The 19190-nt window shown below is 39.1% G+C and overlaps 1 protein-coding gene across 1 annotated transcript in view; it reads right to left on the bottom strand.

The window, feature by feature from the left end:
• Nucleotides 1-19190, bottom strand: part of SPIRE1 (spire type actin nucleation factor 1) — a gene marked incomplete at both ends in the record, with an annotated part of 122961 nt that overhangs the window by 18317 nt on the left and 85454 nt on the right. Inside the window, 4 exons of the mRNA XM_084283080.1 lie at nt 7490-7619; nt 8002-8088; nt 14077-14241; nt 15155-15238. Of these exons, the coding sequence (XP_084139206.1) occupies nt 7490-7619; nt 8002-8088; nt 14077-14241; nt 15155-15238 (466 nt within the window). The remainder of the gene's footprint in view (nt 1-7489; nt 7620-8001; nt 8089-14076; nt 14242-15154; nt 15239-19190) is intronic.

Genomic DNA, 19190 nt, shown 5'->3' with positions numbered 1-19190 from the left:
CAGAGTACCTGCAAATTGGAGTAATGTTTGGTTTCTGCTGAGATTCTTTCAAACTATCATTACAACAGGCAAATGAAAGAGGTCTTGGATTTGATTACTTGAGCTTTGTGTTGGCCTTCCCTAACTAGCCTGAAGAAGGGGGAGAAAAAAACCCCACATAGGATAATAAGAAATTCACCTTGATCTACATGTAAGATTGTTTCTTATGAAACAAAGAATTAAGCAGACCACACATTACATGCAAACTACAGCAGTCATGTAACTAACTATATGTTGTCTGCTCCTAAGCACCTCTCCTTAGCAAATGACGACAACAGAAACCTGAATTTGGTTCTGTACAACAAGCGTACTCCTCAACCTCCTCATTTCTACGCTGAGTTTGAAAGAAGGCTGAAATGGAAAGAAAGATAAAATGGGTTTGCAAAATTAATACTCGTTTACATTTTGCTAGGTATGATGCCAATATGCTAGGAAATATATAATGGATAATGGTAACAGAGGTATGCTGCTCCTTTTAATGGACTGGGCTGGTGAAGTCAAACATGAGAACTAATAAATCCAAACGGCTGGTCTTTTGGTGGTGCTTGCATCACATTCTTTATTATGTTATCTAAATGAAGAGATTACTGGGACTTGGTGGAGTTCCTTCCTCACACTGGTGAGGCATAGGTTGTGTAAAACCAACAGTAATACACACCATCTCCTGGGGTTGGAAATAACAGGAATAATCCCTGTGAAATTTGGATTTCTTTTTTTAATTTTTATTTTTTCTCTCTCTTCTCCCCTGTTCCCTGTTGCTTACATAACAGCTTCAAAGAGGCGTGCACACAGCTTTGAGGTAAGAAGTTGAGTGTTAAGAGTATGAACAACTGGACTTTTGAGTATATTTAATGCAGTCCATAGAAGTAAGGCTGCTCTTAAGCTATTTTTCTATGAAAGAAAGCAGCCAATGCCTGCCTTAGTCCCTAGTTGATACCAGAGTATGTCTCAGATTATTCTCATTACACATAGCTACTGCTCGCTCCTTTTATTCACCATCAGGAAAATGCTCTTCTCCTCCTCTCCTCGGGATGACAGCAGCAGGGAGATACGTGGCGCTGGGCGGCATGACATTGACATATCAACTACACCGGTGTGGTGCCAGAGAAAGAGGCAGACAGCAAGTGTAACAAAGCCCTGAACCTGTTCTTTAGCACTTAGAGTAAAAAAAAAAAATCTGATATTCAGCAGGTTTGTGCATTTGTGACAGCAATTCTGTCAAGCGGAGAGCAATGAAAGCAGTGAAAGAGCAAATATGTGGAAAGAGCGATCACAGAATGAAAGCACAGACTACCCCACCTCCAAAATAATGAAGAAAAAAAAAAAGTAAAAACACACAAAGCAACAACACTCAAAACAACTGCTTATCTGCGTACCACCTACATCCCAACACATCCATTTCATTTGTACCGCTCATCCGGCACCTCACACCCCGCTAACTGGAATGTTTTAATCATCCTGAATTAAATTCTAAAGACAATTTATCAGCTCACTCAGTCACGCAATGATACTACTTGCTTAGAGCCACATGACTTGGAAAAATAACACAAAACCAATCACATTTAGCAGATGGATAAAGAAAACAGGAAGAGTTCTTCAGTGGTCAGTAAAAAAGTGCAAATCCAAGTACAGCATAGATTGCTACGAAGGTACTTCTTCAAAATAAAAACATCATGGTAACGAATTAATGGGTTATGAAGGGAGCATTTACAAAATATTTTGGGGATTTCGACAAATGAGGATGCCTCGGGATTCTTAGAAAATAAAAGGCAAAAGAAGAAGCAAACAGATACATGCAGAAAGACAGATCTGAACATTTCCCTTTCACTGGTCACTGGCACATTCAGTTTTATAGCCTTAAAACTGAAGGGTTTTACAATTTTCAGGCATATCTGAAAGTAGCAAGTTTTTGAAAACCGAAGTTTGACAGCTTATGATGTTAGCTGACTTCCAGGGGACGCTTCCGCTTTCAGTGGAGTCAAACACGACACCGAGTGCGTGCAGGATTTGGATCCCAGCAGACAGCCGTGGCAGCTGGACCATACAACTTCAGCGTAAGGTTTCACAAAAGGGCTGGAGCTGGAGCAACAGCTTGCCACCGCCTCTGACGGGGAGAGCCTGTTCCTTCCTCCCATCCACCCATGCTCATTATCTACCCAGCTCTCCGATCATCTGATCAGATAGTGGGCAGGTTTAAAACCCTAAAATAGCAGAAAACCAACCTCGCAAAAAAAATTCAAGTATTTGTGCCTGGGTTACATGAGTTGAACCAGTTTATCTTGTGAATAAATGAATGCAAAGGATTAGGGGGAAATCACATGTTTGGGGGGGATTTTTGGGAGGGAAAGGAAGGAGCAAGAGCCTGCCCTCCCTCTTCTTGGCAATGGCAAGCTTTTTACTTGGCCATAACATGAAACCACATTCAGATATAGATCATTTGTGAACCTCATGCCTGTATTACAAAGCTATTGTATTTTATTATATCATGGCAATCAAATAACCTCTATATGGTCTTTCTAGTTCGCAGTGGGCCAGCATTTCAGTCAGACTATGCCTTTTTAAGGGAAAGTGAGGTTAGAGAGTGGATACAGAAACAGGGGAAGAAAACTCTGCAAAAGTACTGGGTGAGATGTTTCTAGGTGCAGCTGGCAGGAGGGAGGGTACAGCTGGTGTTGCTGCTTCACAAAATGAGGGCATGGATTTATTTGGTAACTTTTTTTTTTTTTTTTTTTTTTTTAGGACTCACCCTAGGGAAATTAGGTAATAGCAAGCACAAGAGCTCTCCTCGGTGCACAAATCTTTGAGGATAATATAGAATATTTATAGCCTGAATGATGGAGTCTTTGGGCTTGAGCATCCTGTTAGTGCACATTGAAGGACGACCAAATTTACTTTAGGGCTACAAGGATTGTTAGCAGCAAACCTTAGCAACTTACTTTGCTAACCAGGAAAGCTGGAAGCTTTAACCTGTTTTCAGTGAATGTCTTTCACCTTATAACTCACAAAATACTTACTGTAAAGACACTCGGTAGAATTGACAGTTCCTTTCCAGATTAGTGTCACAGGTGTATTTTGTTAAATCTAGAAAGGCAGAAGAACTCAAAACTTGGTTTTGGATGCTCAAGAAAAATGAAGTACTGCAGAAAACGGGCTAGTCAAAAAGTGACTGTAAAGACACCAATGTCAGATTAATAAATAATAAGCAACTCAGACTTGAAGGTGACGCTGTTTTCTACAATCCTTTTAAGAGTTTGGAATAGCTCCAGGCCACCTTATTACGCTTAGTTACTTAAACAGAATTCCAGCACTTTATTTCAGGTGAAACACAGCTGTCTCCTATACCTAAGTATCCTTTTCTCAGAGGGGAAATGCAGATATTAACAAAAGTAATTTGTCTCAAGTTTTATTTTCACTGACCATACGTTGGAAGAATCCCTTCAAGTTTCTTTGTTAAATGGGAATTCAACAAACAGATGGAACAGATTTCACAATAAGCACAATAACCACGTCAGGTGTTGTTGCACCTTTTACCTGACAAGTCAAAACTGTAAGACATGCTAAGAGGCCGCATTGCTGTAAAAAAAGAAACAAACAAACAAACAAAAAACAACAAAAAGAAAATAATTCAGCTGTTAGAAAAGCAGAGAGGTAATGAAAACAAAAGATTAACTCCACTTGAGGCATTTTGGATTCTGTTGCCTAAATCCAAAATTTGTCAGACATACCATTGCTTTACTGGAGTAAAGCTTGAAGTCTGAAAACTACAGTAGCATAAATGGGACTTGCAAACAGAGCAAGCATAAAGATATTTGTAGAGTTATAAAGATATTTGTAGAGTTATAGAACCAGATTTTTGGAAATCAATAAATCAAATACCAAAACAAGAGGCAAGGATCTTAAAACCACAGTATTTTCAAATAAAATGCCATGAAGAAAGAATGGGGAAGGGAAAAAGAGAGAGAGACAAAAAGGACAGAAAGAGAGAGAGAGATAAAAAAAAGTTGAAAGTACAAAGCCACATTTCACACAAGTTTCAGTGACCTGAAATAAATATTTCTAATTTTTTTAAGCATAATCTCCAGTGATTATAATTAAACTAATAAAGAGAGACACTCAAGCTAAGCTTGAGCATTTCTTTCCTTGAACAGGAAAAAAAAAAGGCCTAACAGTATGATTTGTGCTGATTCTTGTTCTTTAAAAACAAAAAACAACAAAACTTAGGTGGATTTAGCCTTTACAATGTATCCTTAATATTATCCTCTCTTTTTAGGGCCACTAGCCGTTTTATCCCTAGACAAGAAAGCGGTCAGATGCTCTTTATTTCTGGAAAGTTTACATAACCAATAGCTTCGTTCCTTGCCAGCTTAATAACAACAAAATCACATATGAAAATAAAACCTCTGGATAGAAGAAAATCACATGGCATAGCTGTCGAACATTCCTCCGGGCCTTTGGTCTGCCCATGATCCTAGCTCCAAACGCACACAAACCTCTGCTGAGTTCAACCTACCCACATTTTGAGCTGTGCAGTGTAATTCGGGGAGTAGACACTCAACATATTCTCAACGGAAACCAAAATTTCGGTATACTAATCCAGATAAGCAGGCAAGGCCCAGCTACAAGAATGTACCAGGACACATCAAAACTGACATCAGCTTACCTGTGATACCTGTGGCTGACAAACATGCAGCGTTGGTATGAAAGGGTCCTCTATGTGAAAACAGGTTGAAAAAGCATTGTACTGGGACAACTTTTGCTCATGAGAGCAAGTTTAGGCGGGGAGCACAGTAGGTGGCTGACGCTGAGACAAATTTGGGAGTCAGGGCATTTCTCCTGTAGTTTATTACCTAGACAACATCAGCCACAGACAGCAGAGCAGAACAGGATCTAAACTGCTGTCCAAACTTAACATAAAGGCAGATGCATTTTAAAACACAGAGTTGTTATCACCTAATGCTGCGTCCCAAGTGAAGATTAATAAAACAAGAGCATGAAACAAAGTTTTCTCCAAGCTCCATTAGCTCAACTTGAGTCATAAATCCATACTTTTAATTAAAAGGAGATGTACCTCAAGGCTGTGTTTACCTTGATAGTTTATTCTGATGATCCGCTGAGCTTGTCTGAAAACTGATTCAAATTCTTCAACCCAGTGTCTCCCTCTGTAAGTGCAGCTACCAAGATTTAATTGCCATTTCCAAAGAAGTTTTGGTTTAACAGCAGCCAGCCCTGGGCCAGCCACACAGCCCACCAGCAAGGCTCAGGGGCTGGCACTTTGCTTCCAGCTTCTCCCTTTGCTTGATGGTGACTTGGGATGGAGCAGATCTCACCTGTATGTGTGGGTTGTGCAAAGCAAGGAGACAAAGCTGGGAAGCCACAGGTCCACTCATATTGCAGAGAATATTCAAATGTAGCTTTGTGCTTTACTGCTAGAAACTGGGCGACAATGAGTAACTCTGGGATGTGTGGAGTGTACCACATACTCCCAGATTTTTCATTATAAAGCTCCTTTTTTTCTTTTCTTTTTAATAGCAACAAATATTTCTGTCCAGATGGTACAAGTGTCCCACACTGTGCTTCTCCTTAGGTTTGCAATCCTTAAATCTTTTTGCCTTACATTTTGCTACACTAAATTACATTCAGTGGTCACCTAAACTATATGGCAGATCTATCGGTATCATATTGAAGGTTACTAGCATTATTCTGTCCCCAGTTCTGCACAAACACATTGTATTCTAAAAGGAACTTTGGGCAAAACAATCATTTCAATGTGACAAAACCCCAAGCCTCATATTTCAACATAAGAAGCAATTATCTTCAAGATCCTTGCTCTTTTTTTCTTCTGCATGCCAGCAACAAATAAAAATATATATGATTCCACATTAAAAAAATAAAATCTTCAACACTATGGTTGGGAAGTGAGACTCACATCCCCTTTTACACCTCCAGTAATATGACATTTAATCCAAACATTTCACTGGACTGAAGGGGAATTATCACAATTCCCAAGTTTAAAAAAAAAAGAATTCTCTTAAAAAAGAAGAATTGCTGGAAGACAGGTATCCTTTACTGAAAGACATACCCTAAAATCAGTCCAGGAAGTCCTAACCAGTAATACTCCAAAATCTAAGATTGTTTTTGGAAACTGTTTACTGAATGAGTTTGATGTAATTTGTATCAGTTAAAAATTATAAAAATGTATTAGATCAAATTTGCTGCCCCTTACAGGACATGATAGTTTCCAAATGGAGAACATGTAAAATACCGAAGTTTAATGTTTGAAAGAAAAGCAAAGAATTGTTCCATGTTTCTACAAACTTCCTACATTTGGAAAAATGCCTAGGGCTATTAGAATCATTAGTTGATACAGCAAGCATAAATTGAATCAAAACCAGAAGCTGGAAGGCCCAAAGAAACAATATTCAAAGCACCATGCATTTTAAAATGCACCCAAGCATTCACCAAACTTTACAACGTACTCTATCAAAGAACAATGCAACAGAACAGCTAATGAAACTGTTTTCCTTTAGAGAGAATGAATGGGTTGTCACAATCCACTTGCATCAGTGCCTTTAAGCACATGTGGCAGGCACAAATATTCTGCAAAAGCAACAACAGAGCACACACGTGGAGTATTTCATGCTTTTTCAACCATAAGATGCCACTTTTGCTCTTCAAAAATCAAGCTACTTCAGTTTTCCTAATGCAGTTTAAATACCATGCTTTTAAAGTAAAGTATGCCACAATGTAAGGCTGCGTTTGTCACGCTTTTGTCAATGTCAGAACCATTGCACTAAGGCGAATTGGTGATCATTGCAAAGTGTAATATTGGTATAATTTCATAGTGGGTTGTTGAATGTACACTGCAGAAACTAACAGATTTGCAGCGAAGGTCTAAATTATTTGATCAACTGAAAACATATACAAGCACATGCTCCATAACTTGTAACATGAAGCAAAGATTTAGATTCAATATAGAAGCAATACTTTCAGCAAACAAAATCAAAGCAGATTTTCATTTAAAATAATAAAATAATTGATGATGCTAGCAACAGGAAATGAAGAGAAAAAAAATAAGAACAGACATGTAAAGGATACTTACAGATATGTAAGGGATATTGCACTGGGGAGAACTAATATCCATTCCAGTCTGAGCAAATCTAACATTAACTGTCACATCTAACGAGCAATCTAATGCCATTAAATTTATCTAATGCTTACATTAAAAGCAAGATGGGATCAAGTTGAATCATACAGTACCTTATTCTGAAAATAACTTAGCACGAAGACTACACAGCCCTAGCAAAGCCATTAGGTTTATGCTCTCTTCGTCTGAACGGGTAAAAATAATTTTTATCTTCAGTGACATCTGCATAGATATTGCTAATATTGCTGCTCCCTGTGTGGGAATTTTTCTGTGGATGCTGCTGGTAAAAACTTGGAATGGACTTACCCAGCCTGCTACGCCTGATCTCATCAGGTGAGACTGGACGCAACTTCCTCTCTGCCTTGATTTCCTCCAATATCCTCTCGTGAAGGCTGCGTGGCCGTGGTGGGGTTGGTTTCAGTTTTCTTGCAGAGGCCTTGGTATATACAGATAATTAGATTTACATAAAACAGTTTTCCCTTGAAAGCAGATGTCACACTGGGGGGAGGGGGGAACAACACAATAAAATGTGGCATGTTGTGATAGGATTTTATGTGCACTCATTTGTAAAACTCACAGAAAACAGAAGGAGAAATGCATTTTTCCGTGACTCAGAGATAAAGGGCTGCTGGTAAGAACAGCTATTGGCAACTGCAAGGCATCACACATTGTTCTTCAAGAGACCACATTCTATATCCATAAATCAATATTTCTGAAAGACCGTGTCAGAAAATGTAATACTTAACACATTCCCTGAACACAGACATTTTTTAAAACGACACATTTTCGTTAGGAAAGAAGTACACTGGATTACATACAGGATTTAATGGAGGTCGTGATCGGATGAAATCCAGGATTATTTCATGGGCACTCTTTTTTAATCGAGGTGGAATGTCACCGTTGACCTGAAAAGGAGAAAGGGAAACACACATGTCTTGCATCGATACTCATGCAGGTGACAAAAAGAAAATCTGCAACATCCCTGGCAGAGCCTGCAGAGTTCTGACACCTGCACTTGATGCAAAATCCCAACAGTCCTGAACAGAACAACGATCTGTATGCACAGCACAGGCAAGCAAAGACTTAAGGGAAAGCTTTTCAGCTTTGCAGATAGCTCCAGAATAACCACAGTTCCAGCAGCATCAATCAGCAGTACTTAGGATTTTGAAATGATGGAATTAAGTCTCAAGGCTGCAACCATGTCTATGGGAGAATGCAGACAAAGCTCGTATCTCGTTTGGAGGAAAAGGTGCCAGGACCATTTCTTCAGGAACATCTATTGGAACCATGGCTCTCTGCCAACCATTACACAGTCTGTAACAGCCTGCTCTTAGGTTTTGAGCCCAGTTTTCTGATCTGCCTAACATCTCTCAAACTCTGATATGAAAGAAAACACTGCACCAGGACTATCACCAACGATTTGCTTTTAGCAATGGATGAAAGATAAGCTCCCCTTGTCTTTTGTCAGAGGTTGGACAAGATGATCTTGGAGGTCTCTTCCAACCTAGATGATTCTGTGATTCTGTGATTTTGTAACCTGTCTCTGCTGTTCTGGCCATGAAGAGGTGCCCTGGTGTAGAAATCCCAGCAGAAGGAGAGAAAACCCCTGGGCATGGTTTTATAGACACCTCTTCACCTGCACGTCAGTAAGTTACTCAAGAGTAAAGCAGGATTTGCCAATATGTCCAGAAAGTCAAGTTGCTAGAATGCCACGGCATGACACTGAGAGTACAGGGAGGGACCAGAAGAGGGGCTGGGTGGGAGTTGTTCTTGTTTGCTTGCTTTTATCTGAAGAGACAGACATTTCTTCCTCAGGTATCTCGTTCTGAAGGTAAGATCATACACAGCACATCACAGGAAACAGCCAACAATTCACTACATGCACAGAATATAAACAAGGCGATGGGAGCTTTCCCATCATCTGAAGAATTTATGAATTGTAAGCTGGGAATAATTGTACGGATTTGCTTAAGAAATCCATCTGTCGGGTTCAGCCTGTGTGGCACAGTGCCCAAGCACACTGTCAGAGAGCATCCTATGCCATACATCTTTCTGGCACCTTCTTTTACCACACAGTACCTGGCTATCAGCCCCGTCCTCCAATTTGAAAGAAATTTTACATCCCCGCGTGGTCACCGGAGCATGAACCCTCACTGAACTTCACTAATACCATGCTGCTCCCACATAAGCTCTGCTGACCTGGGACGTGCCCTGTTTCTGGGCTGAGGCAGGGCGACAGCCTCCCATCGAAGGCTCATCCCTTCCCTGAAATGGGATCAGATGCCGAGTGCCTTCAGGGGAACGTATCATTACTTCCTTTGGGACTCTTTCTGGAGGTATCCTACCTACACGGTCTAATTTCCATTTGTTCCCCACCCCATTAGCTTCCTCAGAGGGAACTTGATGCAGCGTGGCGCAGAATACCAAGCTGCTACACCACGTGGCGTGACATCTTCCTAGAAACAGTACGGAAAAATTAAAAGGGGAAAGATTTATATTAAATGGTGATTTGGCATTTTATGATAAGCAGGAAATTATTTTAAGTGATGTGATTGATTTCTCCTGTTTAAAGACTGAGCAGTTCTTCAAGGCCAGCGTGGTTTGCAGGGTCCTTAATGAAATGGTGAGTCTCTCATCCACAGGTTACTGCTCATCAGATGTCAAGGCTGATAGCTTAAGTTGTGAGCTATTAGCATCAGAACAGCCATTTTGTACACTGATAATCTCAATTCCAGCCTTGGGGAGCAGCTCTCTGCACCACGCTAGGAAATAAATAATACATGGCTCTGAGCCTTTCACCTCAGGGCACTCTCTGCGCTGACTTAATGCCACCAGAGTGTAATTAGTATCACTATTTCCATTTGATTGGAAAAGGGGAAAAGTAAGGTTTGCTTAAGTGATTTTCCACAGGATGCTGAGGAAGCTGGTGGCAAAGCAAGTGGATGTTTATCAGTTGCTTCAGCCAAGAAGCCAGGATCGGGAGCGCCAGCAGAAGCTCCCTTCTCATGGCTTCCAAACAAGATGTTGACAGGAAAGACACTGAAGGGAAGCTTTTATCTTCTCCGTCCACGCTAGATCTATTTCTTCACTCAAACCGACTCTCCCTGTAATGAGCAATTTAACATGCATCTTTTAATTAATTAATTAAAATTCATGGCTCAATTAGAGCCTAAATCAGAGCTGCATTGCACAGATGCAGCCGCGGCACATGCAGAATACAAGCAAAATGATCTTGGTGCTCACATACCACACTGCCTGAACTGCAAACCAGCACCTGAATAAATACCTCAAAACACTGTAATGCTGTCCTAAATCTTCACGTGTATAAAATGGCTTTTGTACAGCCGTATGCATTAAAACTGGTCAGGTGGGAAAAGCATAATCAATGATTACAAAAATCAACCAGAAATTTAGAGATCTGAACAGCTACAGCACAGAGAAATTACCACATAATCCTTGCTTCCATCAAATTTTAACATATAAATAGAGACTTGCAGTTAAAATAATAACTTTGAATGGTACTTGGTGACCTGTGCACGACTCACAAGAGCTATGTCTCTTATCACTGACATTCATCTATCTCAGCCATTTATTTTTCACACTATAAAAGGTGACAGCATTAAGTAGAAGAGTCCTATCTCTTAGTAACAGATAAAATGAAACTGGTGGTTCTGTGCCATCCAGAAATTTTCACTTGAGATGAAATTGCGAAGGCTGACATCATCAGAGGGGACGTGCTACATCATTCCCAAAACAGCCCATGATACAGTCCGGCTGTGAATTCAAGCACTGTAAGTAGATATATATGCATTTGTTAAATTTCATTATGCAGACTGTGTAGTGCATTAGTTGTCACCTTGTTGTTACACGGTGCATATCAATTTTCTGATTTAGCTCCATGCAGAAAGGTCAAGCAGCAGTGTCTGTTCTTTGATACTGCACATTGTAAACCACTGTATTCGTGCTGCTGCACCTGCACGTCTATTACAGATACAATTTTACAATCCCATATAATAATCGTGGTACTCACACAGAGCCACTACTTCCTTGGGTAGCCCTAAAGCATGATCAAGAACTGTAAAGCTCGCTGCTATACCTAGGATTTCTGGGAGTGTTTTGTAGGAGAAGAAAAAAAAAGCCATTAAAGCTGCTAAAGCAAACATGCCAGGATTACAAAATGCCAGGATGAAAGTCATCTTGTTCCCATGACAACCACGGAAACAAAGACTCCTGCATCAGGGGGACGGAGAGATGACAAATTTGAAATTATTTTCGTATCGACTAAAATAGAAATGCAGAGGTCACTGAAACCAGTTTTTTGCAAAAAGCCCAGAATGTGACATTTTACATCAAGACATTTTGAAGGATTGCCCTGTGACAGAAGACTTGTGAGAACAGACAGCTCCCATTATTGGGATCTGTTAACACTGCTGACAGTCTAAACCACCAAAATAGTTCCTAGGTGATGCACCTAACAGGAACATCTGTTCCTTTCCTAATTTTTACTAGGAATACCGAGCAGTCAGGGACAGATCGAGATACTCTTTTAAACACAGCATTACATTCGTAAAAAGAAGAGCAAAGCCTTTATCTAACATTTTATTTACTTGAAAATGATCCACCTCCTGTTATCTTCAGTGGCATGCATTTTCACAAGCCGTCAATTCTAAAAATACCACCCATAACTTTAACGCAACAAAATGTTTTTAATAAAGATTTTGCCAAACATCTGCTTTGGCTGATAGAAAGAAACATAATCCATCTTTCCCAGGCTGCTTTAAAATTCAGATTTAGGACTCTTGTCATTTCCTCCTCTTCTCAAGAAGCATGACAGTTCTCTCTGACGGGAATATGTATAATTAGCTCTGACCCATAAAAGTCAGCTAAACGATGCTGTATTTATGACATCTAACCAAACTTGTAATTCTGTATGAATCCTCCAGGCTCCACACATTTCATATCAAACCGCCTTCTATTGGGCATGTTTGGCACATTCTTCAGGCAGACCCTGCAGCAGAATCCAAATTACTGGATGGAAGGTTTGTTATAAGGAAAAAAAAAGTTAGTTTTCTAACACACAGTCACCAGCAGCTGTCAGATAAGGCCAACAATTGCATCAGAGACAGCACTACAGGTCCTGTACCTACAGCTGATCATAATCCCAATTCACGTTTATGCCCAGAGGTCATTTTGGACAATCAACCTAGTAGACAAGATAGCAGGACAAAAATAGATGTTTTCAGGGATTTTGCATATGGCAAGAGTCTGGATGAAGAGGAGAGCAGCTGTGCCTCCAAGACCTACAACATAATGAAGAAAATCTCTTCAGAAGAGGCAGGAGCTCGCTCAACAGAAGATGAATTAAAGCCCAGCTTGCCAAAAGCAAAATCAGATCACCCAAGGGTACCTATTCAGATGAAACTACTATCCTGATTGCATACAGTAAGCAAGGTCCTGAGGTGACTTTTGCAGTGGATAATAGGGTCAGTTAGCTCGGTTTTCTGAACTGCGTGTGTAAAGATAGAAAGATACCATTCCTGGGTATGTATTTCCCCCTATTAATATTTAAGCAACAGAAAGCTGCTGCAGAAAATGAAAATAGTCTGTTAGTCTGCATCCACACTTTGGTTAGGAAAATACTTTCACTTCATACACAAAAGGCCTTTATATTTGTAACAGGACTCATGTATTTGTTCTCCATGGAAGTAATTTAAATTTTTTCCTCCTCTATTCTTTTTTTTTTAACAATCTCAAATACATGATTTCTGTCTCTTTCCTCTCTCAATTTTTCTGGTGGAGTCCTGGCCTTCTTACTAGCAAAGATTTTGTGATTTTTTTTTTTCAGGAACACAAGTATAGTTGAATACAAGATATTCTAAGATGTTTCCATTGTAACTAATAACAAGCAAACATAAATAAATGTCAGATATAAATGCTGACAATGACCAAACACATCCAAACACATGCCTATGACAAAGGGGTTTAAAATGTTTTACTAAGGATAAGGATCCTTTTAGATCAGTTGCTGCCTTATCAGGAAGAACATCTTTATGATGAACACAGTATAAACTAAAAGGAATAAAAGAACAAGGAGACGCCAGTAAATATCAAATGGGTTCTGATAAAAAGAGTGCCTCAGGTCAATCTTACATGCACTTTCATGAGTATCTACGAGGAGACTCATCAACACTCTCCAGCTTGCCTTTGCTTCTTTTTTTTAATTTTCCACTTGAAATCAGCAATATGATATGCTGAAAACAACTGAGCTCAGTTCTACAATTGAAGGTTTAAAATGTTTTACCCTATGTGTTCCTTGGCAATTCCTAGCAGATCATGGTACTACAAGTTTTCAAACACTGTAGGTTTTCATTTCCTGTCACAGTTCATATAACAACTGGCACTTTATAGTGGCACTTTATAGTCTGGAATGCCACATTTATTCCAAAAATTATGCTGTATTTCAACATAAACGTTCTCCCCAGTAAAAGCCTAACACCATCTCTCAGTAGAAAATATGACAGGACTGTTAAAATGACACTTAAGGTTATCATAAACCAACAGAAATAATTTCTTCAAGCATATGATATGTAGGAATTTCTTTCAAAATTTTAATCTTTTCCTGCCACACGGAAAACAAAATACTCAATATTTGTTGGCTTCACATTTTTCCTCTCAAAATACTACATAGATTTAAGATGCCATATAAAACCCATGAACATTAGTAATATCTTCTTGACATCATAATTTCAAGGTTCTCAGGAAAAAAATAAAATAAAATAAAATAAATTGAAGGAATGAAAAAATATAAAAAGAAACAGTAAACAAAGGAAAAGGAAAAAAAATAAAGAGAATTATTTCAGATTTGACAAATTCTAGTAATTCTCTTGACTTACCATGACCTTTCTTAAGGTATAGCGTTTGGATCTAATATCATCCATCAGCATTTCATAGGGTGTGAGCTGATATTCTATGGGGAGTGGGTTGTACTGACGCTCTTGAACCTTCTTAAGTTTGACACCATTCCGTAAATCTCGCATCACTTGTACCCAAAAACGAGCCTGAAGAGAAAGGAGAGCAAAATTTTATTTAATACCTTACCCTTGCATACCAACTGAGATTAAACTAAAGTTGCTCACTCCCCTTTCAGGACACCACCAAATATGTACAGCTTTATCATTTTATTTTTAACACATCAACCAAATCCATTTTGTCCATGGTGATTTTAGGTAAGCCTATTTTTAACCCTGAATGTAACAGGACTCATGTATTTGTTCTCCGTGTAGTAGTTCCAAATTCAACAAGGCCAAGTGCAAGGTCCTGCATCTGGGCCGGGACAATTCTAGACACAAATACAGGTCTAGCAATACCCTCTTCGTACTCAACTTTCCTTTGTTCTGCCTACCACATACTAACATTTCCCTCTTATTACTGGGGAATGGGTAGAGAGGAGTAAGAACAGGTAGTAGACAGAAGATCAGGAAAATGAAATTAAGAACTTTTAAGAATGTCTTAATGTTCCTCTACATACTGGCCAAAAAAGTACATAGAAAACAATACAAGCTACTAACTGTTCTCTGTAGCATTTTTTCTTTCATCACTAAAGAAACTCAGCTGGTGGCTCTGCCTACTTCTTGGCTGCCTCTCTGAAGGGCAGTTAGCATGATCCCTGTCTAAATGTCCAGCCTTTTAAATTGCAAAAGCTTCTACATGAAAGCTGAGTCTAAAGAAATAGTGTGATGCTTGGATACTTACATTATTTCATCTATCTGTGAAGGAAGGCTGAAATTCCATTTGGTACTAGCTTGTCATAATTTAGTACTAGTTCATATGTTTAAAAAAGAAACAACAAAAAACACAAAAACAACCAACAGACACCAATTTTAACATAAACCAAACAACTTTAGGTAACCATTATAAAGAAATATAAATTGCTAATAATGGTGCTGAATCATTATTCAATTGTTGTCTTACCCAGTCAGCATTCTTTAAGTCATCAAGATCTGTACTGGATTCATCACTTGCCTCTTTGTCCATTTCTTGAATCTTTTTCAGATTCTGTAATTGAAAAGAAAATTAGTCAATGAACTGAATGGTGGCATTACTTTACAGTAAAGCAGAAGCATCTTTTGAATGATGTTGTTTGGGTATTCTGCTGAGTATTTTATAACTTGAATAGTAATACTGCAAAAATAATTTGAAATACTATTTGAATATTTCTCTTAATTGAAAAATGGACCTTCATTGCTGCAAAAAGTCTTAATTTCTAAGTATAAGAATACTTCAGATAACAGCATAACAGAAAAAACTATACACAGAAATTGTAATATGCCTACAGTTGAGCTACCATCTGAAAAAAAAAAAAGTAGCAAGCTTGTTAAACTCCATCACAGAAAAGGTTACTGGATTAGCAATAATCCATTCATAGCAAAATTACTGCTACTTGCCAAATGCAAGACAGCTTGCTTTTGTTTAAGGAGGAATTCCCAGAAAGTCAGTTGCAAGGTGAAATCAACTATGAGAAATCCTTCAAACAGAATAGTGACAGACTTGCATTTATATTGACATTACGCAGCCTGTATAACATAGTTTTATGGTTTTATTACTCAGATCCCAAAATCTGTAAGTAAGGAAGAGAAACTGATCTGTCAGGAGTAAACTCTTATTTATGAACAATATTAGATGATGCAAATATGGAAAAGATTGTTTACAAAGGGGGAAAACAAAGCTTTCATACTAACAAGAAGATGAAAAATGATCAAAATTACAGTCAACTAAAGAACAGGCAAACTTGCACACACACAAATGCAGGCAAAAGATTAAATGGTTTGAGTGGCTTTGGAGAAATTACCTTAGACACAAAGAATTGCACATCCAAACGCTACTTTTACTTCTGTATTGAAATGTTCTGGGATCAGCAGTACCAATGCATTCTCAATACTCCATTCCACTTTTAGAGAGGGTTTTCCGGGATATCTTTACCAATGTTTAATTTGATCTGTTTTCTTGTTATTTATTTATGTATTAAAAAGGGTAGTTAAATCTGCTAACGACTTCGTTATTTTATGAAACTAAACCCACAGGCCAGAGGTCTGACAGAGTTTTATGTATTAATGTATTAAAAATATTTGTCTCACTTTTGATCACTCAAGCTCTTTCTTTAATGGAACTGAACGAGTCTCAAACCTTGGAGTTTCCCAGAAAGCTTAAAAATAAGCATATTTGGTAAAACATTTTTTTCCTGCAAGTAGTTCCTAAACCGTAACCATTTCAAGGGAAGAAATGCAAGCACTGGAAAAGTGCTTAACTCGCACACATGAAGGAGTGTATCTACCACATGTGCTAACAGAGACAGCACATGTGAGTCAGCCACCATGGAAGTTTTGGAAAAACAGCAGATGGATAATTTATTATCTTATTTAAGCAAGTAACATATTTGCTTTCACATCAGTGAAGAAATATTACCGCTGCCCTATTAAAAAAAAAATACATAATTTAGAGGAAGACTCTTAAAAAGTCATAAATCACCTATGCTGCAAAAGCACATTTATCATTGCACAATGAGGGCACATTTTGGCACAACTCGCAGTATTGCCGCAGGATGCCCAACTGGGAAAGAATGGTTGTATGGAAACTTGGGCTGGTCCTGCTGCTGTGGGAGTCTAACTCTAGCAAGCCATAATCTTTTTCCAAGGGGAAAAACAAAAAACAAAAAAACAAGTAACATGAAGGTCTCATTTATGCCTATTTTGCCACCCTGGGTTTCTTCTTTTCTGTATCATTTTTGAAGTTGCAGTAGCCATTTCTATGATGGTATATGTGAACTGTGAACTACTTGCTTTTGTGTGAACATCTAACCTTTACTAATAAATTGCAAAATACACAATTGTTCTGATACTTTCTCCTTTTTCTCTTCTTAATCAAAAAACAATCTGCAGTAAATTAGCTCACAACTGTCAGAGTCGCTCCTCCTTTCCATACTGGGAGGTATGTATCAATTAAAAAAAAAAAAAAACAACATGTTCCAGCTGCTTAACCTTTACTTCGACTGTCCAACAACATCTGCAGCAATTACCCCTTTCAGCAGCCATGCTCCCTACCATACACTTAACGGGGCTGGTTTATGCCCAAAGGCTGATGCCTTTGACTGATGTAAATATTCCATGAAGCTAAAAAGACTACAACCTATTTTTCTTAACGACAAAAAATAAGAAGGGGAGGAAGGGGGGGGGAAAGAACACACATAACTGAACAGCTGAAAGATCTTCTGAACAAGGCAGCCATCTAATTAGTTTATCTGGAACATAGCTGGAGGGGGAGCTTCTACTTTAGAAAGCGCAGGTGTGGGTGCTGCTGGCTACCACACACTCAAGAGCTGAGAGCCAAACCCACCAGCCACAAGGTACATTTCTCAAAGTGCCCTTTTTTGACACAAATGAGCTGGCATAAGCTCAGGATGCAGCCAAAGTGAGGGTCTGGGTGCTCTGGATGCTTCCTGAGCACTGACAGAGCCACCCACTCTGCCTGACAGGGAGTTGTGTAGGGAGGAAAATCTGCAGGGAAAATACTCACTTTTTCATAGGAATAGTTTCTCCCCTACCCACAGCTTAACTGGCTCAGACCCCTAAGTGCAGCTCACCATAGATGATAATTTCCACCACTATAAAATTGGGAAAGCTTTGGAAGACTGGGGAGAAAAAAGAAACAAAGTACTTTATCCTTGCAGCAATGAATTACGAAGGTTTCTTTAACTCTCCTCCATCTGCCAGGTGCTGCTTAGGAAGGAATCAATTCAGGGTGACAAATGATTGCATTTAAACTTCTGGACAAAATGAAATATTATCATTTCCCTCCAGCATCCCCAGTCAGTGTCCGTGGGTTTCAGAATCTGCTGCAATCGTAAATTATGGAAACCAAAACATTTACAATACAACAGACCGCTTGTCAGAACTGGGATCCAAAACCTATGAGTAACCTCAGCTGCTGTATCCATTTGTACGTACCCTTGGGACAATGGATTAAGGAAAGCTATTATGGTGTAATAAATACATAGCCTAAATGGGTTTCCTTTTCAGAAAGCAAAAACATCTTAAAAGGGTTTTTCTAAATGATCCCAGAACCTCAAACCCGTACCACAGATCTGATTCACCTATTACAGCCTGGGCATACGTTCACGAAATAAGGGTCAGATGTGTAGGGAGCAAGCCTTTCAATAGCTCTGGCTTTTTTAAACCATTACAGCACTTGGCCATTTTTTCTTCAGCTGCATTTTGCGACAAATTCTAGTAACAGAAATAGTGAATTTCTTCAAATTTCTTCCTGCGCTATTAAAAGCAGGCAGCTGATTCGCTGCTGCCACGTGTCCCACATTTGTCCCACATTTGGGACACGTTCTCCCGCGCCTGCGACAGATGGGAGGTTATATAAGACACTTGTCAGCACAGCGTCAGGAGCTCGCTTCCACAAAATGCTCCCTAAAATGCAACATTTTAGTGAAGACGGTATTTCAGGAATCCAGATCTTCACTTTGTCTTTCGCTGGTTTCAGAACAAAACCTAGCGCAGCTCCTGCTTTACCTTCTTGGCAATTTGGTCACTGACGCAAGTGATTCCCATGCTGGTATCTGGGAAACTAATAAAATTTTCTTGCACCTTTGTAGTCATTTTAAAAATGCATAACCTGCATATAGGGGAAAAAATGCTTTCAGGTATATAAGCATCCATTCCGAATTTAAATTCCAAGGGCTTGGCCAGCAGCATTACTTCAGTTCTTTGAAGATCCCCAAGCCCCTTTAACTCAAGCAGGAGTTGTTGAAGGGAATATGATCGGTTGAATCAGTCCCTGAAAGAAATCCCTCAGTCTTCAAGTCATTTTAAGAACATCACTGAGTATCAGACAAAGCTCTTCATAAATAGCGGTGTGGGTCGACATACTTTGCTCAGCTCTGGAAAGAGCAGTTACTGTGCTGCTCAAAAAAAAAACTATTAAAAAAGAGACAAAAACAAGCAAA

This window comes from Netta rufina (genome assembly GCF_964035555.1).
Source record: "Netta rufina genome assembly, chromosome: 2".
Lineage (NCBI taxonomy): Eukaryota > Metazoa > Chordata > Aves > Anseriformes > Anatidae > Netta > Netta rufina.
Note: the sequence above shows the minus strand (reverse complement) of the source record. Positions and strands in the feature narration are given on the sequence as shown.